This window comes from Heptranchias perlo, chromosome 23 (genome assembly GCF_035084215.1).
Source record: "Heptranchias perlo isolate sHepPer1 chromosome 23, sHepPer1.hap1, whole genome shotgun sequence".
In the NCBI taxonomy this organism is placed as follows: Eukaryota; Metazoa; Chordata; class Chondrichthyes; order Hexanchiformes; family Hexanchidae; genus Heptranchias; species Heptranchias perlo.
In genome coordinates this window covers 6,859,436-6,882,073 of record NC_090347.1, presented here as the reverse complement: position 1 = coordinate 6,882,073, position 22,638 = coordinate 6,859,436, and the positions used below count along the sequence as shown (strand labels likewise).

Genomic DNA, 22,638 nt, shown 5'->3' with positions numbered 1-22,638 from the left:
CGTTGCAGGAAAGAATGCCCCAGAGCGTGGTACATTGGCGAGACCATGCAGACACTGCGACAACGGATGAACGGACACCGCGCAACAATCGCCAAACAGGAGGGTTCCCTCCCAGTCGGGGAACACTTCAGCAGTCAAGGACATTCAGCCACCGACCTTCGGGTAAGCATACTCCAAGGCGGCCTCCGAGACACACGACAACGCAAAATCGTCGAGCAGAAATTGATAGCCAAGTTCCGCACCCATGAGGACGGCCTCAACTGGGATCTTGGGTTCATGTCACGCTACACATTACCCCACCAGCGAACAAATGTTATCTGTTTTTAATATAACGGGTCAGTTGCTGTCTTTTCTATGTTTCTACCTCTCTATCTCTGTTTTTTTTTGTTTGTTGTTTTTTTTGGTGATTTGTATATTCTGTGAGACCTGGCAGGTAACACCTGTCTGTCTGCACACTGATTGCCTTGGCAACGGGCAGTTGAAAAAACTGTCTGTACTCACCAAGCATTGTTCTGTGAATTATAAATGTGACTTCATTTCGAGGATTTCATTTCCACATCGTTCACCTGAGGAAGGAGGTAGCCTCCGAAAGCTTGTGAATTTAAAATAAAATTGCTGGACTATAACTTGGTGTTGTAAAATTGTTTACAATTGGAAAAAAATCAGCGTTCATAACCTCACAAACCCATTTCCCTGCAATTGGAATCATATTCTAGCTAGGAATCAAAATCTTCAAGAGGGGAGAGGATAGAAGAAAATTGACAAGGGAAAAGAAATTCTAGACCTTCACTGGTCATTTTGGTTGGTCCAATCATCAAAAGCTAGTATAAATTCACTGTCAAACAGCAAAGTAACAGTAATCCCCACCCTGCACAATAAGCAGCAATTCCTGTATTACAGAGCAAATACACATCCACCCCATTCCCACCATTGAGCAGTTAACTCCTGGATTAACAGCAAACTCAGAAACAACACCCAACAACCCCTCCCAATCAGCAGTAATTCCTGGATTGGACAACAAACCACCATTCACCCACCCAATACACCTTCCCTGCTGAGCAGTAAAGACTCCCCAAAGCCTCTCCACCACCGACTAAACCTAAAGGAGCTGAAGACAAATGTAATGGCTTCACTGAACCCAAAGCTGTTCTTGACATCTTAGGGCTGATTTCCCAAATATATGCTGCCGGCAGGGAACGTTGCCCACTAGCCATGCATATCAGGAAGTCAAAATTGTACTTCCTGTGATTTTCTGTCCATAAACATGAATGGATGGAAAATTGTGGGCATATTTCTGAGCATGCTGACCAACTGGTGACGCTCCCCATTGGAAGCACACATAAGGCAAAATGGCCATGTAATATTATTACATTTGTTATCTCCATGTTCTTGCTCCCAGACAAAAAGAAAAGAATAAAATCTTTCCAATACAAATCTATTTAAGAGTTTACCGAAAACAGGACCATAAAATATAGGAGAGAGCTATATTATCAAATATTGTAAGACGTTTTACTGAAGGATAAACATGAAAACTGATCACCAAAAAAATGGAGGACATGGGGGAATCAGAGAATAAATCAGTCCCAGCCCTGCCGCTCTGTTGGAGGCCCTAAACTGCATGACCGTAATTAGTATTGCATACGCACAGAAAGGATCAAATACAGAATACTTTCCTGGGTGAATCTTAGTTGTTGATCACTTTGGGCATGTGTGGTGGCTTATTCTGGAGTGGGAAACCACAGGTGCAAACCAGAACTCCAATCATCCATGATAGAACACAATGAGCACCAATAAACTGCTAGATGTGCAGGTTTTCAATGTGACATATCACATGCATCATATACCAATAATCACATAATAGCTGGTGTATATATTGCTCTTTTGTGAAAATGTAATCACAACAGAAAATTAAAGAAATCCTACAAAGATTGTTTGAAGGTTATTTCATTCTGAAGGGACACTAAATCCTGACACTGGTATTTCGTCAGCTACAGGAAAATTTGCAAAAATCAAATGATATTTTGTTATTGATGATATTTATTTAAAATTCAAGTTCTAAAAGGGTTATACTCTGATAAAGTGCAGATTTTAAAGGACAGACTTAATCACATTCTAATGCAGAATTCTGTGATGCCTGTCCATCATTTTCAATGCACAAAGCAATCAGTCACTATGATCTGCAAGACACTAATTCCTTTTTGAATGAATTGCATAAGACACTATTTTGACATGAAATTTGCAATAAATAGTATTTAGCATTCTCAAGATTCCCAGGAGATGGATGTTCTAAGTTATGTATGTATACATATTACACGAAAAATCCTGCAATTCTTCAGTCTTTTTCCACCGGCTTCACTTTGCTTACTGAAAAAGAATTGTAGGACAGTATACACTTCAGAAGAATGAAATAACTTTCAACGTTGTAAGTCCTAGATTTTAGTTAATTCATAAAATAAAGATGTTTGCAAAGGGCCACTTAATACCTTTCTTTGTCCTTTGTATCATGTGCTTGCTTTGGAAATATACACCTGGAATTTCCAGAAGATTGACAGAACCTCCAGAGGGATGGCTTAAGTGACTATAAACAATTGTTTACACCATTTCCCCAGAGTTTCTCTTCATCTTCAACTTCAGTTACAGTGGGAGAATCTTGCAGAAATTCTCCCCTTCAGTTGTTATAGAGAGAAATTTTGAATTATGGGACTGGATACTACAGTGGGTTTTAGGACATTATTCTTCTATCTTTGAAAAATTGAGTTTGTGCAGCCACAAGCCAGTTTTGAGTAGGAATAATTCCAGTGCATAATCCAGCACAATTTGGCAACATCAATCAGAGAGACTGGTGTGTAAAATGGAAATGTCATGATGGTGCAAAAGGGGCACTTTTTGAAGCTGCGGTTGCAGAAATGTGGAGGTAGCGTTACCCATCACCTGATGTGTGCTATAACTAATTTGAGAGTGCGTGATGCTGACAATGTGAAGAAAAAGTGGAACAATATTCAAATTCATAGCTGTGACATTATTCAGATTGAAGAGTACAGAAGTTCACTCAAAAAGAAAAATGTTTTGGAAAAATGAACCATAGGGTCGATTCCGTGATTCTTCCAATTCTGAGAGCTCACCCACGTATCAACAACTTGCATTTATATATTTTTTTATTCGTTCATGGGATGTGGGTGTTGCTGGTGAGGGTTGCTGCCAGCATTTATTGCCCATCCCTAGTTGCCCTTGAGAAGGTGGTGGTGAGCTGCCTTCTTGAACCGCTACAGTCCATGTGGTGAAGGTTCTCCCACAGTGCTATTGGGAAAGGAGTTCCAGGATTTTGACCCAGCGACGATGAAGGAACGGCGATATATTTCCAAGTCGGGATGGTGTGACTTAGAGGGGAACGTGCAGGTGGTGTTGTTCCCATGTGCCTACTGCTCTTGTCCTTCTAGGTGGTAGAGGTCGTGGGTTTGGGAGGCGCTGTCGAAGAAGCCTTAGCAAGTTGCTGCAGTGCATCCTGTGGATGGTACACACTGCAGCCACTGTGCGCCAGTAGTGAAGGGAGTGAATGTTTAGGGTGGTGGATGGGGTGCCAATCAAGCGGGCTGCTTTGTCCTGGACGGTGTCGAGCTTCTTGAGTGTTGTTGGAGCTGCACTCATCCAGGCAAGTGGAGAGTATTCCATCACACTCCTGATATGTGTCTTTTAGATGGTGGAAAGGCTTTGGGGAGTCAGGACATGAGTCACTCACCGCAGAATACCCAGCCTCTGACCTGCTCTTGTAGCCACAGTATTTATGTGGCTGGTCCAGTTAAATTTCTGGTCAATGGTGACCCCCAGGATGTTGATGGTGGGGGAATTCGACGATGGTAATGCTGTTGAATGTCAAGGGGAGGTGGTTAGACTCTCTCTTGTTGGAGATGGTCATTGCCTGGCACTTGTCTGGCACAAATGTTACTTGCCTGGCACAAATGTTACTTGCCACTCATGAGCCCAAGCATGGATGTTGTCCAGGTCTTGCTGCATGCGGGCTCGGACTGCTTCATTATTTGAGGGGTTGTGAATGGAACTGAACACTGGGCAATCATCAGCGAGCATCCCCATTTCTGACCTTATGATGGAGGGAAGGGCATTAATGAAGCAGCTGAAGATGGTTGGGCCCAGGACACTGCCCTGAGGAACTCCTGCAGCAATGTCCTGGGGCTGAGATGATTGGCCTCCAACAACCACTACCATCTTCCTTTGTGCTAGGTATGACTCCAGCCACTGGAGAGTTTTCCCCCTGATTCCCATTGACTTCAATTTTACTAGGGCTCCTTGGTGCCACACTCCGTCAAATGCTGCCTTGATGTCAAGGGCAGTCATTCTCACCTCACCTCTGGAATTCTGCTCTTCTGTCCATGTTTGGACCAAGGCTGTAATGAGGTCTGGAGCCGAGTGGTCCTGGCGGAACCCAAACTGAGCATTGGTGAGCAGGTTATTGGGTAAGTGCCGCTTGATTGCACTGTTGACGACACCTTCCATCACTTTGCTGATGATTGAGAGTAGACTGATGGGGTGGTAATTGGCCGGATTGGATTTGTCCTGCTTTTTGTGGACAGGACATACCTGGGCAATTTTCCACATTGTTGGGTAGATGCCAGTGTTGTAGCTGTACTGGAACAGCTTGGCTAAAGGCACAGCTAGTTCTGGAGCACAACTCTTCAGCACTACAGCTGGGATGTTGTCGAGCCCATAGCCTTTGCTGTAACCAGTGTACTCAGCCGTTTCTTGATACTATACGTGGAGTGAATCGAATTTGCTGAAGACTGGCTTCTGTGATGGTGGGGATATCGGGTGGAGGCCAAGATGGATCATCCACTCGGCACTTCTGGCTGAAGATGGTTGCAAACACTTCAGCCTTGTCTTTTGCACTCACGTGCTGGACTCCGCCACCATTGAGGATGGGGATGTTTACAGAGCATCCTCCTCCTGCTGGTTGTTTAATTGTCCACCACCATTCACGACTGGATGTGGCAGGACTGCAGAGCTTGGATCTGATCCGTTGGTTGTGGAATTGCTTAGCTCTGTCTATAGCATGTTGCTTCTGCTGTTTAACATGCATGTAGTCCTGTGTTGTAGCTGCACCAGGTTGGCACCTCATTTTTAGGTACACCTGGTGCTACTCCTGGCATGCACTTCTACACTCCTCATTGAACCAGGGTTGATCCCCTGGCTTGTTGGTAATGGTAGAGTGAGGAATATGCCGGGCCATGGCATTACAGATTGTGCTGGAATACAATTCTGCTGCTGCTGATGGCCCACAGCACGTCATGGATGCCCAGTTTTGAGCTGCTAGATCTATCCCATTTAGCACGGTGATAGTGCCACACAACACGTTGGATGGTGTCCTCAGTGCAAAGACGGGACTTCGTCTCCATGAGGACTGTGCGGTGGTCACTCCTACCAATACTGTCATGGACAGATGCATTTGCTACAGGTAGATTGGTGAGGACGAGGTCAAGTAAGTTTTTCCCTCGTGTTGGTTGCTCACCACCTGCCGCAGGCCCAGTCTAGCAGCTATGTCCTTCAGGACTCGGTCAGTAATGGTGCTACCGAGCCGCTATTGGTGATGAACATTGAAGTCCCCCACCCAGAGTACATTCTGTGCCCTTGCTACCCCCAGTGCTTTCTCCAAGTGGTGTTCAACATGGAGGAGGACTGATTCATCAGCAGGAGGTTTCCTTGCCCATGTTTTACCTGATGCCATGCGATTTCATGGGCTCCGGAGTCAATGTTGAGGACTCCCAGGGCCACTCCCTCCTGACTGCATATCACTGTACCGCCACCTCTGGTGGATCTGTCCTGCTGGTGGCACAGGACATACCCAGGGATGGTGATGGAAGAAGTCTGGGACGTTGGCTGAAAGATATGATTCTGTGAGTATGGCTATGTCAGGCTGTTGCTTGACTAGTCTGTGGGGCAGCTCTCCCAATTTTGGCGCAAGTCCCCAGATGTTAATGAGGAGGACTTTGCAAGGTTGACTGGGCTTGGTTTGCCTTTGTTGTGTCTGGTGCCTAGTAGTCCGATGCCGGGTGGTCCTTCCGGTTTTATTCTTATTATGACTTTTTTTAGTGAGATTTTACAACTGAGTGGCTTGCTGGGCCATTTCAGAGGGCAATTAAGAATCAACCACATTGCTGTGGGTTTAGAGTCACATATAGGCCAGACCGGGTAAGGACGGCAGGTTTCTTTCCTTAAAGGTCATTAGTGAACCAGATAGGTTTTTACAACAATCCGGTAGTTCATGGCCACCATTACTGATACTAGTATTTTAATTCCAGATTTTATTTAATTAATTGAATTTAAATTCCCCAGCTGTTGTGGCAGGATTTGAACTCATAACTCCGGATTATTCGTCCAGGCCTCTGGATTACTCGTCCAATAACATAACCACTATGCTACCGTACCCTTATATGATGTGGAGATGCCGGTGATGGACTGGGGTTGACAATTGTAAACAATTTCACAACACCAAGTTATAGTCCAGCAATTTTATTTTAATTTCACAAGCTTTCGGAGGCTTCCTCCTTCCTCAGGTGAATTTTGTGTACCCTTATATAGCACCTTTAACGTAATAAAACACCTCAAGGGCGCTTCACAGGAGTATTATCAAACAAACTTTGACACCGAGTCACATAAGGAGATATTAGGACAGGTGACCAAAAGCTTGGTCAAAGAGGTAGGTTTTAAGCATCATCTGTAGGTGCACCTGGCAAATCAGGCGAGGAGGCCCAAGTACCTGATTTGCGAGATGCCAAAATCAGCAGAACCAAAAAATGTTTGGACATTTTGGAGGCCTTGCACAGAGCGTGAGGCTCATTTTATCTTGTAATTGAAGTTCTTTTTATGTAAATTAGTCCCATTAATAAAATCTGCAGTCTTTTTCAGCTGTTCACACTTTTGCTACTTGTCCTTTTTTTCCCATTTATCCTCTGGTGTGGGCGATGCTGGCAAGGTGCATTTATTTCTTTTTGAAATTAAAAAGAACTTCAATTACAAGATAAAATGAGCCACATGCTCTGTGCAAGGCCTCCAAAATGTCCAAACATTTTTTGGTTCTTCTGATTTTGGCATCTTGCAAATCAGGTACTTGGGCCTCCTTGCCTGATTTGCGAGGTGCACTTACAGATGCTTGTTAAAACCTACCTCTTTGACCAAGCTGTTGGTCACCTGTTCTAATATCTGATGTGACTCGGTGTCAAATTTTGTTTGATAACACTCCTGTGAAGCGCCCTTGAGGTGTTTTATTACGTTAAAGGCGCTATATAAATGCAAGTTGTTGATAAGTGGGTGAGCTCTCAGAATTGGAAGAATCACAGAATCAGCCCTGTGGTTCATCTCCAGTTGCCCTGAGGTGGTGATGCATTTTCTTCTTGAACTGCTGCAGTCCTTGTGATGATGGTGCTCCCATGATGGTATTAAGTAGAGAATTCCAAGGTGCTGACCACCCCCCACTTCTCATATAGCTGTTTTTGCATTACCTTTGGAGCATTACCTTCAGTTACTGTTTTTTGCTACATCTTTGCATTACAAAACTCATTTTGCAGAGACCTTTTGCCACAGAACTGTTGCTGATACCAGCTTCACGAACAGTAACTACTGTGCTCAACATGGTGATTCTACCAGCCATCCCAATGGCAGTGATGAATTTTGAGAAGGAAGAAGAGTTCAGGCAGAAGGAACAAAGTCAGGTACCATACTGCTTATTACATCAATGTCTCTTTTGAAAATAAATCTACATTACAATCAAGGGACAATCAGTTTATTTCCATTTTACAGTTCGTTTACTGTTTATTTCCTTCGTGCTTGCCCATGGTAACGGTATATCTGTGAGGTATCTTCTACATAATCTTGTGCTCCTTCTAAGTGTTACTTTGGTGAGAGGAGTAAATGTGGTGGTACCCTACTGCACCTCCTGACCTGGCTGTAATGCTGTAACTCTTTATACTGGACTCTGAGATGGCCCTTGAATTACTACCAGCAGTTCAGTCCCCTCGCTGGCTGCTGGTCCTGTCCAGCAGCTGCCACTTCTTCAGTCCTTTGAAGGGGCTGGTTGGGTTGAGCAGATTGGCATCACAGCAAGAGGTACATGACTCATCCCTGCTCCTGGCCCCCTGCATGCCTTGGCTGCTGGGCACCCCTTGCAGATAAACAGGAATAATTATGGAGAATAGATCCAGGGTCACCACTTGGAAGTCTGAACCCCACCATCAAGGTTTACTTGAGCTGATCCCCTACAGTCTCCAAGCCTGAAGGGCCTCCTGCACATTGTCTCAATAACCACAGTCAAAGTCTTTGGAAAGGAATGTGGGTTGGTGCTTTGGATCTCATTTCTCAGGGTCTCCTCCGCAGATGGCTCTGGAGTTGGCACACGCTCCATGGTGAACTGAGGGTTTCCCAATCCGTGTCATGAGTGTACAGATATCAGCACTGCAATTTTGCAGTCTCTGACATACCATTCAGGGAGCTCTGAAGAGTCTCAAGCCAAAAACAATAACAACAGCAACAACTTGCATTTATAAAGTGCTTTGGGTCAGACCAGGTAGGGGTGCAGAATCCCTTCCCTGAAGGACATTAGAGTACCAGTTGAGTTTTTATGATATTCCAGCAACTTTCAAGCTTACACTTCTGCTGCTAGTCCAGAATCATTTAATTCAATTTCACAATTTGCCACAGTAGGATTTGAACTCTCAACCTCTGGGTTGCTAGTTATGTTAGCAGTCAGAAAATAATCAAAGATGGCATTGATCCTTTGATGGATTTATCAGGATAGGTTAAGCATGAGGATAAAGATATGGCTGATGAGCTGAATAGACACTTAACATTGGTTTCCACTTCTGAAGGCAATGCTATGATCCCAATAGTGCAAGTTCAGTATGCAGCTAAATTGATTCAATAAAAATGATTACTGAAATGATCTTAACTAAGATTAAGGCACTTGCAGTTGATAAGGTAGCAGGCCATGATTTCACTCACTCCAGAGTGCTACAGGAAATGGGGGATGTCTTATGTGAACCACTAGCTGACATATTCAGTAATTCATTGACGTCTGAATTGGTTGACATGGAGTGGAGGGAGGCTCATATGAAGGTAAAGGTGAAGAAATCAGACCTTGAAATTATATACCTGTGAGTTTAACATCCATTGTAGGAAAGTGGTTGGAAGCATTATATGGTGTGATTTATGATTACTTGGGAGTTTCAGCTGTGACTAGAGATTTCCAGCATGGCTTGAGGAAATGTAGGTACTGCCTCACTAACCTGATTCAGTTCTTTTGAGAAAGTGACCAGTATGATGGATGATGATACTCCTGTTGATTTTATGTACCTTGATTTCCAGAAAGCGTTTGATCAAGTATTGCATAAAAGGCTACTGGAGAAAATTAAATCCTATAGAGTATCGAATTGATATTATGCTGGATGGAGAACTGATGAAATCTCATTGAAAAAAAGACTTGCATTTATATGGTGCAGATCATAACCTCAGACGTCCCAAAGCTCTTTACAACACTTCAAAAGGTACTTAATTGTCTAATGTAGGAAACATGGCAGCCAGTTTGTAAACAGCAAGGTCCCACAAACAGCAATGTGACAATGACCATATAGTCTCTTTTTTGATGATGTTGGTTGAAGGATAAATATTGGCTAGGGCACAGGGGAGAACTCTTTTATGTCCACCTAAGGGGGCAGACGGGGCCTCGATTTAACATTTCATCGTTAAACCTCCAACAGTGCAGCACTCCCTCAGTATCATGTCTCTGGAGTGAGACTTGAACCCACAACCTTCTGACTCCGGCAAGAGTGCTACCATTGAGTCATGGCTGAGACATAGGCAGAAGATTGTTATTAATGCAGCCTGGTCAAGGATGGAGTTCCACACCGTTGTGAGCGTTGCTGTTTAAAATTTTCAGTAATTATTTAGATGAGGACATAAATGGTATTATTCAATTCATAGATGACATGAAAACGTATGCAGGCGTAAGTAATTTACACCAAATCAATAGGCTACAGATCAATTTAGACAAATTAGGGAAATGATTCATCCTATACTGCAGATGTCCTTTAATGTGGAAAATGCAGTGTCATGCATTTGAGATTGTGAAACTCCAGGCATGATAATGCCATGCAGGGATAATCTGTTAAGAGTAACAGATCAAAAAAGAGACCTGGGGTAATTGTAATCACTTAGTAAAGGTGAACAAAACAGTGTGATGTGGCCATATGGAAAGAATGCAAGGTTTGTACAGCTACAACCATTGAGTGTCAAACAAAGAACACTATACACTTACGCTGCAAGAGGCTTTGGTATATCTAGTTTTGGTCTCTGCTCATGGTGAAGGATATCAAGCTCTGGAAAATGTGCAGAAGAGGGCAACCAGAATGACACCTCGGCCAAGGCTCTTAGTTATATGGACAAGCATCAAGAGTTAGTATTATTTACTTTAGAGAAACAAAGACTGAGTGGGGGTGTGATTGACCCACCCTAGCCAGTTCTCACTTACCTCCTAGTAACCAGTTATGGAGCAGCATTGGCATCTCCTTGGATTCTGGTTTGAACTTGTGTTCTGTTTGATGCTGACAACTCTGAACTGGGAGCCTCAGTCAGAGCCGATATGTACTTGGACCTCACACGTCATAACCAGCTGGCACAGACCGACCCAATCCAAACTGAGAGATCACACAAAGGGCAACTGGCTTGGTGTTTGGGGCACTTCTTACATGGCACTTTGTCCTAAACTCAGCTCAACACCAACATTTCTAAACCACTCCCTGGGCTCGGCCTCAATAAAGGAGAGTTTTCACAAAATGACAGAAATTGCAGTACAGAAGGAGGCCATTCGGTCTCCGGTGCCTGTGTCGCTGCTCCTGCAACCTCATTCCCCCCACAGATCCTTTCTTCTTCTTCCTTTTCAAATATTTATCTCATTCCCTTTTTAATGATGTTTTAGTCTGTACGTCAATAGCCACTTGTAGTGAAGGCTCCCATGGTCTAATAGCCCTCAGTTCAAGAACCTTCCTCCTCCCTTCCCCTTCGGTTTTTCTAGTGAGAATCCTCAGTCTCCGTTCCCTTGTTTCCCATTCACCCACCAGTAGAAACAATCTTTCACTGTTTACCCTCAGTAATGTCCCCAAGTTTCACTCGCCCCTTTACTGGCTGCTCCTCTTTTGGTGCATCTCCCACACCACGTTGCTGTTGCTGCTCCTGGCTCTGCAGGAAATGCTGGTCCCCACATCTACCTCATTCCTCAGTCTCCCTCTCTCCCCCGCCCAAGCTCTATTCACCCCCGTCCCCAGTTCCCTTCTCTCCTCAACCCCCTATTCCCTGATCCCCCATCCCCGGTCCCTCATTCCCTCGTCTCTCTCCCCACCCCCATTCCCGTCTCACTCTCCCCATCCCTTATTCCCCCATCTCCCTCTCTCCCTGATCCCTATTCCCCAGTCTCTATGATCTAATACAATGGTAAGACAAGCTCGAGGATCTGAATGGCCTACTCCTGTTCCTGTGTTCTTATGAGCCTATATTATCAATGTTGTACCTGCAAATTCTCCTTGAAGAAATAGAGCATAGGAGGGAGAGAAACTGCCGGGTCTCCATGGGATGAAACCTCCAAAAAATGTCTTGTGCCATGTGAAGTGAGGTGGTAGGAAAACTCTCTCACCCCCAGGACTGCAGACGAATGCTGCAACAAGTTCAAGAACCTGACCAGGGCAGGCAAGAATTTTAAAAAATGACTCCAAAAATTTCTTTAGGCTCATAAATCCTTACTACCACTTGTCTCAGCTGATCCTGCAGCAGCTGCAACTTATATACCTCACTTACTCCTGGTACATGCAAGTGTAAAACCTGTAAAATCCATGGCTGCAGTGCTGCTGACCCTCATTATAATATATGCTAATGAGCTGACTGGTGAAGCATCGCGGGAAAGGCCAAACTGTATTAGGAAACTTGGGGGGACCAATCTTAGGTGGATAACCTGCGCAATAGGTTTCTGCCTCATTGTGGTGCCTCCCTCCCGCAAAAGATGCCCTGATTTTGCACAGAATAATTGCTGAAAACAGCATGGAAATTGAGGGCCAAAGTTCTGTTGTCAAAAACAGTGCTGGAGGCATTTTACTAACGGACCTCTGTGAATTTTAATTACTATACTTAACAACTTTTGATTCAGAATGTTGTATCTTGCAAAGTAGTCCATCGTCAGTTTTGATAACAGACATAAAATATTTATGAACTCATTAAATGTAATCCATTACTCTGTCTGCTTCACTTGCAGAGCTTGTCTCCACAGAGTGCACCATAAAATTCAAAAGTTATTTCCTCGTAAAGGCCAGCATATTTTTTCCAAGTAAGATTCATTCTTTCTCATAACACAGCAGTTTTATTGAGAGTAATTTCATCTAAACAGCAAAAGATCCCTTCCCATAACTTGATGCACACAGAGACTGTTCAAGTAAGAGCACCAATTGAGGCACTGGCATGCCAAAGCAGCAAAAAGGCACTTTTCTTATATAGTGTTAAGGATGAGAGAAGGTATCACATTATCTAAAAGGGAAATGAGTAACAGCAGAATGGTGGCACAGTGTACCGAAGCTTTAGCTACTCTGTCACATTGTGGTAGGGAAGGGATCTCCATCCACAACACACTGATTTCACAGCTCAGCCATGCTGCTGGGGAAAGAGCTGAATGGAGGCCAAGCACTTACTACTGGCATAGATGGAAAATTAGGGAGTCTTTAAGCTGATCTTGGAGCACTGCCATTGAAGGTCTGGGAGCTGGCCATTTGTCTGCCTCCTGAGCACAAATGCTAGACCAAAGAAGAAAGGAGAATTGTTCTTCCCATTTCAAATTTGAAGAGTCTCAATCAACAAAAATTGACAAATGAATGGTCATATGTTCAGTATAAGTGGACAGAAATGTCATTGTAACAGCAGTCTCAATTGGCAATGCTGCACTGAGTTGTACAGTAAATGCATAAGATTGTTAGAATTTTATTGTTTATAATATGTGTGCAAAGAGCTTATGGAGTTCTGGTATCTCAAAAATTGCTCAAAGCTCATTTCTATAGGTTATGCTTGCAGTCTCGTAATGCACTTTCTACTATGCTTAATTGTCTGTGTGCTTGAAAAAAATACTTATTTTAGCTGGTTTTGTAAATGGTTCCCTTTCCTCCAGTATCGTCTTCTTTCATTTCAAAACGAACATTATTACCCTCCACCTGAAAAAAAACCCTCAACCCCTCAGTCCTTGTTTACTACAGTCCCACCTCCAACCTCTCTTTCCTCTCAAAGGTCCTTAAAGGTGTTGTTGCCTTCCAAATCCGTGCCCATCTCTCCCATAACCCCCGTTTGAATCTCTCCAGTCAGGTTTTCACCCTTCCCACAGCACCAAAACAGCCTTTACTATGATGCGTTATCCCTCCTCGACCTCTCTGCAGGTTGATCACCCATCCACCTCCAATGACTCTTCTTCGTCTCGAGCTCACTTGATTCCACTCTTACCTATCCAATTGTAGCTATAGCATCTCAGTACCTTCTCACCCCAGTGCCTCTAGAATATCCCAAAGATCCATTGTTGCCCCGACCTCTTCCTTGGCGACATCAACTAAAATCATAGGATCAGCTTCCCTATGTGTGCGGATGTCACCTAGCTCGACCTCTGGACACCTCCACTGCCTCTGTGCTGTCACTTGTCTTTAGCCCTAAATTTTAACATGGAGCCAGGAAGAGGGCGGGGGAATTCCTGACTGGAAACCCAGAAGTACAGGTTTCCCAAATGTCCTTATGATCTTGACGCTGTGGGGGTCATTAGCAGGGGGGTGCAGAGGTTGGGGGGGTGGGGGATTCGTTGCAGGTAAGCTTGTTGGGCTTGGGGGAAAGCACTCATGATTCTCCGGGCCCACAAGCGGTGCGATAAAGGCACTTACCTGCTGTTTCGGACCTTCTCGCCTCCTCTCACGTGGCGCGAGCAGAAGGCCCGGGAATCCCGGCCCCAGGTGTTAAAAATAAAAAAGCTGTAAAAATGGAGCCCCGCAGCCTTCTTGAAAGCTTTCAGTGATCAACCAGCCTCCTAAGGAGTGGGTTGGTCGCCCGCCCCTCGTCTCGCCTCTGTTAAAACTGGAAGTGGGCGGGTTGGAGTTGGGTTTTAGATTTTTAAAATTTTTATTGCACCCAACGCTCCCATTCTTCCAGGTTAAAGTTTAGGCCTAAGTCACCTTCAGGGAAGTGACCTCAAAGTGTCCTAAAAATGGTGTCCCAGAAAAGGTGTTTGCAACAATCCTGCTAAACTCTGGGAAAACAGTAAGAGTTAATGCTAAAACCCATGGGTACTCCAAGACAGCACTGTGAGGATGAAAGGATCTTACACAGTCAGCATCTGGTTCCAATTAGTGGTGAGAACCAGGTAAGTTCAGGCTCATCAAGGTTAAATGGATGGTTATATTGATTGACTAGGATTAGAAGTGCCTGGGATGCCTGATCTAAATGCTTAAGTGAAAGAGAGAGGCATCCATATCGTGGACCATTATTTAATATCAGATCAAATGAAAAGAATTTTCACAAATGTCCTGAGAGTGATTTAATTCTTATCAGTACTGTTTTACCACGATTATTTAAAGCCAGAGAAAGTGAAAGTAGTTTCTCAATGAAAGAGCAGATCTGGCTTTTCTCAAGTAATTAACATGGGCTTGTCTAAGGTATTGTCACTAAATAACAGAATGCTTGTCATGAGGTGCATTTCTCAGATTGGTCAATAGATAGGAAAAATAATTTTTCTTTCCTTCTTGGGGCCAGGAAGAGCAGGAGTGCCCCCAGAACCTGATCCTGTCACCTGGCCACGGGCGGCCTCCAGGCTGCGTGATTTTTCACCACTTCCCACCTCATTCTGCTGCGGGCGGATGGGAAATTAATTTGCCAGCGTGTATTCCCACGGGAAGCCCGCTGGCAGTTCAAATCTAGGCCTTTACGTTTAAGAACTCTATTAGCCAGAGGTGGGCATATATTTCAGTGCTTCATGCAATACTGTAGTTAAGTTTTTGAGGACAGATGTAAGGTTAGTGCAATCAAGAGAGAACAGACACTGGATGCAGGCCAAATTATTACAATGAGAAATGGAGATTCATCACACTGACGTCCCCAGAGACTGATCAGGAGGAGGCAAAATCACCAATTCTAATACGAAGACTTGAAAGGACGAGGTTCTATAACATCCAAAAATCTTTGCTAAAGCTGCAAACTTATCAGCAAAAAGGTGAACTAATTTTTAGACTTTTAAAATATCCAAAAGACTAGCTATTCAAAGTTGTTAACTTGTCAGCTATACAAAAAGCGTAATCTAAACTAACCTTGTTGACTTTATGTCAATCATGGATATTGAAAATAGTATCAACTTTTAATAAGTAAATCCCACTTGAATTGCTGTTGTAATCTTAGATATTAATTCTGTCAATTAATAATACATAAGTACCTTGAATACTCTTACTATTTAAGAAGTTGCTAATTGTATTATCAAAAGTGTGAAAATAATAAATGTTAGTTTGTGATTTCACCTGACTTCCTCTTTCATGAGAATAGGAGTTGATGGTGTAAATGTTAATGCAATTTGGACTGGTTGATACAAGACTGTTCAAGTGAGTTCAATTTAGGCATCTGGTATTTCCCTCGATGTGAACAGTTAATTCGTAAATGGTTCATTGACAAGAAGTTAAGGTGAAGCAGTTAAGGATTTGTTTGGTGCTGCTTAATTAATATTCCTTATAAGCTTTATTGTTTTTATACCATGCTCACTGATCACACCTGTTCTCACTAACACAAACTGGCTCGCGGTTCCCAACGCTTCATCCTTATGTTTAAATCCCTTCACGGCCTTACATCTCCTTATCTCTAATCTCCTCCAGCCCAACAACCCCACCCTCCCAATACTCTCCGTTCCTCTGATTCCAGCCTCTTGTGCATCCCCCCCTCCCTTCACTCCACCATTGGTGGCCATGCCTTCAAATGCCTAAGTCCTGGAATTTCCTCCCTAAACCCCTCTGCCTCTCAATCTCCCACTCCTCCATTGAGACCCTCCTTCAAATCCACCTCTTTAACAAAGATTTTAGTCACCCCTTGTAATTCATCTTTAAATCATCATCTGTTTTCCTTACACCGCTGTGAAGCACCTGGGGACATTTTTCTGCATTAAAGGCACAATGCAAATGCAAGTTATTGTTGTTGAGAGAAAACAGTGAAATAAAATGCAACAGTGGAGCACCAACATATTTTAGTTTTTAAAAAAGCAATCATCTCTCTAATGACACTCGTAGCAGTGCCTCTTCAACAGACTTGCACACAGTGTCAATATTTCTTCATGTTTTAGTCAGAGCTGATGCTTGCCCTATGGTGCCCAACAGGTAATTGAATAATCTCTGTTAAGCTCTTGTTAGATTAATAACATTTGCATCATATTTTAGCCCCAAGCCTAAATTCAGCAAAAAAACCCAGCATGCAGCAGTCAAATTGCTCTTTAATTCAGCTGCTCTGCTACAGGTGAGACAAAATATTACAAATTTGGATTTGCCTTAGATACTCTCTCAGGTTCAGTAGTGTTAGTTATCATTGTAAGCAGTCTGAATGTCTTACTTTTATGGGAGTTGACTCCCACTGTCCTATATCTACTTGTATGGTACGATAACCCGTGGCGAAACAATAGCATCCATTTGTGAACTGAACAGGATAGTCACAGCCTTTGCATGTTACATAGAATTTAAAGCAAAGGAACAGGCCATTCGGCCCAATTGGTCTGTGCATGTGTACTTCTTCAATCTCTCCAAAGATCGACCAACCAAACACTTGGTTGACAAGGTCAGATAGGAATTATTAAGCTGTTTTATTTCACAATAAGGTGATCATACAGAAGTACCGTTCTAACCGGACTCACTTAATTCAACCAGTACAACTTACTTTCATATGATATTACAAAATAAAGAACATGCCACACACCTCTCCAGACCAATGGGTTGTCTTACTTGAATTAAACATGATGAATTATAGATATCATCTGGCATTTTTAACCTTAGTCTTGGCAAAAGCCTCATAGCTTTCACTTCATAAGTCTAACTGACTGCCTCTGTCTGTGTCTCTGTGTTTTATCTTCCTTTGTTCACAGACAGGGATCAAAGAAACAGTGGGTGTTCTTTTGATTATCGAGACAAGCAAATGAAATGTTTATTATTTACACTCTATGGACAAACAACATCAGAGCTAATTTATTAGCATCTTAACGACTGTCTCAGAGCTTTTGTTTTTAACTGGCAGAAATACACTGTTTTAAAACACAACATTTAAAGATAACTTTTTCTTCCCAAACTTTTCTTTGGAAAAATGATTAAAGATCCCAAAATGTGACGCAAACCAAATAGATGGCTTGATGCGGGGGTTATGCTGTGTCACCTCCAATATAATAACAACTTGCATTTCTATCGTGCTCCTCATATAAAAGAACACATCAGAGCACTTGAGGAGGAAAATGGTTGAGTGCTGAGCAAAAAATAAACAATTTAAGAGTGCTGGGGAACACTGAAGCCAAAGTATTACAAATTTTGGGTCTGCCTGAGATATTCTCTCAGGTTCTCCCATGAGTAGTCCCCATATCTTATGTTAATCATGTGATCGTGTAATCCAGGGGCCAGAACAATAGTACCTCCGTGTGATCAGAACTGAATATTGTGTCTTTCACGTGCCACTAGTGAAGAGGACCGTGGAGCTAGATCGTGTCAAAGATGCAGAGCTCCAGGAGTACAAGAAAGAATAGTGAGCTACAGTTGCTGTTCTAGGACAGAAATGTAGAGCTTGGGTTAGATTTAGGACTAGGATTAGATCCAGCAATTAAAGTAGCATTAAATTTAGTGACATTCATAAAATAGGGCTCCTGCCCGAAATAAAATGCAGAGCTCACGGGGGAGGGTTGGTTATGGTGGAAAAATCATATTGCATGACACCGAATGCCAACATAGCCAAAACAGTAGAATACAAGTCAGACATGTGCTCTGGTCAGCCCACATGTTGAATATTGAGGCCAGTTCTGGTTGCTAAGAAACATGGGAGGTATTCAAACATTGGAAACATTGCAGAGAAGAGCCCAAGGCTGAACCCTAGTGAATGGGGTCTTAGTTACGAGAAAAGATTGGAGAAATTTGGGCTTTTCAGCCTACAAAGGCGGTGTCTTGAGAGGTGATCTTATAGATGCATATATGATTGTTAAAGGAATGGAAAAAGTAAATCCAGATTATTACTTTAAATTAAATTGTGGGAGTAAAAACAAGGAGACAGATTCAAATTAGTAAAAGGTAATTTTAGGACTGAAACTTCTTTGCACAACACATGGTATGGATCTCCAGTTGCAGTAGTGGAGGTGAAAATCCTGGAATCATTTAAGAAACAACTGGATACTACAATGGGGGGGAAGGTTATTAGGATCTTTCAATTGAGCTGGTTGACTGGCCATCTTCATCTGTAATAATCCTGTGAGATTATGAAATAGGAATGCTGGCAACAGCATCAGCATAATCTTTTGCTTTCACTATTCCAACCCAGGCGAACACCGCTGCTCTCAACGAGACTTGACAATACTAAAGATTATTCATTGCCAACAATGGAAATAATTATATCAGAGCAACATGCAGAGCATGGTGGGTGCTGCAGGGGGGAAAAAACCTGCTTTCTGAATGTGAGTAATTTCTTGAATCACATCTCTGAGTGGAATACTTTGTCACTTCTCAGAACTGTGGCAGGTCACAGATATAGAAGCCTCACGGCCATTCAGAATGTAATTTCCTCTCAGCAAAACCACTTTTTCCCTGAATTTCCTCTCAATGAGATTTCTTTCTGCGTGAACTGCTTTCCTGAAACAAACTACTGCTTCTCTTCTATGTGTCTGAGGTAACACCAAGGTCCAAATATGTCAAGATATGTTCCAATTCCCTTCAGAAGATGGCTTACAGTTCTGCTAAGTATAGAAATCTTATTACTTACACCAGAGAGCTAACAGTAATTAAAATCAGCAGTAGAATTAAAAAGGTATGTTGTGTTGGCATTAATATCAGTTTAAAGAAGAAATATAACATGATCTGTTATACTAACATTTGTTCTTGTTTTAGAGAAGCAATATTTTAATTAGAATATTTTATATCTTTTTCCTCCATTTTAACTTCCTCTCCTCCTGCTGACCCCACTCCCTATCGCTGCTCCTGACACCCCCTCCATCACTGCCAGTCCCAACCCCCCTCGCTCATCACCACCGCTCGAGACCTGACTTCTTCTCCCAACCTGACACCAGTGATCCCCAGTCCCGATCTCCCCTCTGCTCCCAACTTCACCCAACCCCTGCGATCCCCACTCTGCTCCCGATCTCCCGTCTGTTCCCCACCCGACCCCCACAATCCCAGCCCTGATCTCCCCTCTGCTCCCAACCCGACCTTCCCAATGCAACCCCCATGATCCCTGCACGGATCTCCCCTCTGCACCTGACCTGACCCCAGCGATCCCTGGCCCCGATCTCCCCTCTGCTCCCGACCCAACCTCCACGATCCCCGGCCCCAGTCTCCTCTCTGCTCCCAACCTAACACTGATCTCCCTTCTGCAACCGACCTGACCAGTCCCCTGCAATCCCCGACAACACTCAGCTGATGGCTGTTGTGATGTTAGCAGCGGCCCAAACTTGGTCTCTTCACTGGATGGCATTACGCAGGCATTATTGAAATTAGGCCCGAGGCGCAATATCTGGAGAGCCTCGGGCCTCACCATTCAGGCACGGGTGGGGTGGGGTGGGGAGGCGCGAACATCCCCCGTGCGTCCAGAAATGGTTGCAGCCCAATTTCTAAGCCATTGTTTTGGAACAAATTCTTGGGTCCATTGCACATTGTTTGCCAGCCTTGCCTGCATAGAACATGACACACTGGGGGAGTACTGATGTCATGGAGCTGCTGGCTGCTCTTAAAGCAGTGCTTTATTTGAAAGCAAAAATGAATTGGGGAAGAAAGGCCCGATTCATAGATTCACTGTTGAAGGGCATACTGCTGGAGGTCCTGCAACAAAGTGTTCTATGCTGAGCAAAGGGCTACCCAGTCCTTCCATTTTTGCATTGCCTCTCTGTTTAAAACAGGTGCTCAACATCTGGAACACTGCTCAGGTGCTCCAGGTGTAGTTGTCCATAATATGCATAAAAAAGGAACCTTAATGAGCCTTGTGCACAGTGTGCTTGACAACGCTTGTGAACCACACCATGGGGTGCTGAGTAGACCTCAGTGGCTGATTGTGCATGGTTACCTCACACTATCGTACTTCAGGCACCACAGACTGCATTATCAGCCAATGTGACACATGCTGAATCTACAAAGCTTGTAAATTGTGATGTATTAATAGATCAATGCACTGTTTATTAGATTGATAAGCAATCTTATTCCTTTCAAGGAGAAAAGCAAATTGAATTTGTTGAAAATGTTTAGCTTCAAGGAATAGGCATTAGGTAGTGAGTCAAACTTTGAAAGAAATGACTGCATATATGCAGCTTGACTTTTAAAATGCTTAATGTACTCATTCTGAAGTCATCTTTCTTGCACAACCTTTTACGTCAACATGTTACTGCTGGAGGGTGTATCAAAATATAATGTAAGGACAGAGCATGTGTTTGCTGAAGTATACATGAAGATTTCTCTTTTAGACTTATTCCTGCTTTTAGTGCTGTATAAAGGCTTACAATGCTGAAGACAAGAAATCCAGTTAACCATATTATATATATGAATCAAGCATATTTTGTTACAGCTGTATGGTCTCTTATACCTTGCTGTATTTATCAAAACGAAGGAGCTACTGCAATAATCTTATTTTCATTGAATAACAATCCCATCCACTTAAGAGCAGAGTTGTGAAATCCAATTGTTTTTAAGTTAAGAGTCAGCAGCATGACAGAGACTTCAAGAAAGATGATATGCAGGCTGGCCAGCAGAAATTAATGCAGCAAATAAACTGCTCTCTCTGTCATACACCACAGTTGGTCCCATGTTACATCAGTCCTTTCCATGCAGCTTTCCTTGAAATCCATTTTCAGTGTAGTGGCGATAGACAGTGATGACATTTGCAATTCCTCCAATGTGGAAGACTGCAATCACCTTAATTTAAATTATTTTGAAGGTCTGAGATGCACAAAATATTTTAATGTCTTTTTAGAACGATTCTTGTCAACGTTAATCTTTTTGTGGAATTTGTCACCTCAGGATGGCTCCAAAACAGTGGAAATTATATCTCCTCTTCCCCCATACATTTTTACAAAATGTCCCAGGAAGAAAATGGTTACCATTGGAAACTATAATATGTTGGACCAGTTGAAGAAGGCAAAAGAGCACAGGTGTTCAACAATCTGGTCTCTAGAACATAGGTCATTTAGCCCCTCGATTGGTGGCCGTGCCTTCATAGCTGATCTGAATATAGCCACATATAACTTGTTGTCATAATTTAAAAAAGTGATTAGGTAGCTAGTAATTTAGACTCAGATTGCCATTATTTTACAGGAACAGGAAGTTGAAACGATTCAATAAGGTACATTTTTAAACTTTGTCTGTAGGATGGGCTAAGATTACAACAATGAAGACAGAAGCGGTAGGAATGTAAGTACACGTCACACATAATGTACCAGGATGAGAATGGAAAATTGTAGGTAGCCCTGTGGATTTGTGTACCAACTTGTTACACCAAGGTGCAATTGGATACAATACTCCTCCACTCTCCATACCTCAAGTTCCCAATCTTGGTTGTGCTAATTCAGAGAAGTAGAGTGTAGGCCAAAGACTCATCAAAATGGAGAGAAGAAAAATCAGTAGTTAAATCACCTAGGGCCTCTATTACATACAACCTGGCTGCTTGTTTCAGAGCAACATTGGCAGGCGCCTGTTAGCAGGTCACCTGCTTGCTCTTTCAACCAGAGGGTAGTTTGTAGCATAGCTACAAAACCAAACTAAAAATAAAGGGAATGGAATAAAATAGTTGCGAATCAGTGAGAACAGAACTGAGATTGCACTTAATAGATGTGTTCAGTACAATTCCCACCAATTCTCAGTTTTCATATCCTATTCTCTTACAAGCTTGTACAAGTGCTCATATTTGCACTTTTAAACGGAATGCTTTCCCGCACTATGGTTTTCATTTCCACAAGTAATACAATGCAATTAATTAGTATTTTGTTCAAATAACTAATGGGCGAGACAAGAGTTATAAAACATGAAATGCCATAGTATTTTGCATTAATTGTAAATACAAATAGATATTATGACTTTCCACCAGGCTACAGCGATCATTTTAATTCACAGTATCACAGTCTGCATTTACCTGTTGAGGTAAACTCTCTTTTCTGTGTACTGGCCCTTGCCATGAGTAGGATCCTCATAGGGTTCATTCTGCACCACCTCCACACCCTCTCCTCTGTCACTCTGCTCATGGCTGTGCTTGCTGATCATGTACAGCTGTCCAATTCTGTACTGGAAAAAAACAGAAAGAAGTTTATTCAATCAACAGAATATGTTGCGATGTGGAAATGGGCAGAGGCCAAATGAAAGAAAATATGAAGTATGTCAAATGCTAAAAGAA

The 22,638-nt window shown here is 42.9% G+C and overlaps 1 protein-coding gene across 1 annotated transcript in view; it reads right to left on the bottom strand.

Moving 5' to 3' along the window:
* The window catches only part of LOC137341043 (cytoplasmic phosphatidylinositol transfer protein 1-like), a 282,882-nt gene that overhangs the window by 114,796 nt on the left and 145,448 nt on the right, over nt 1-22,638 (bottom strand). The window contains exon 2 of the mRNA XM_068003897.1: nt 22,381-22,529. Within this exon, the coding sequence (XP_067859998.1) occupies nt 22,381-22,529 (149 nt within the window). The remainder of the gene's footprint in view (nt 1-22,380; nt 22,530-22,638) is intronic.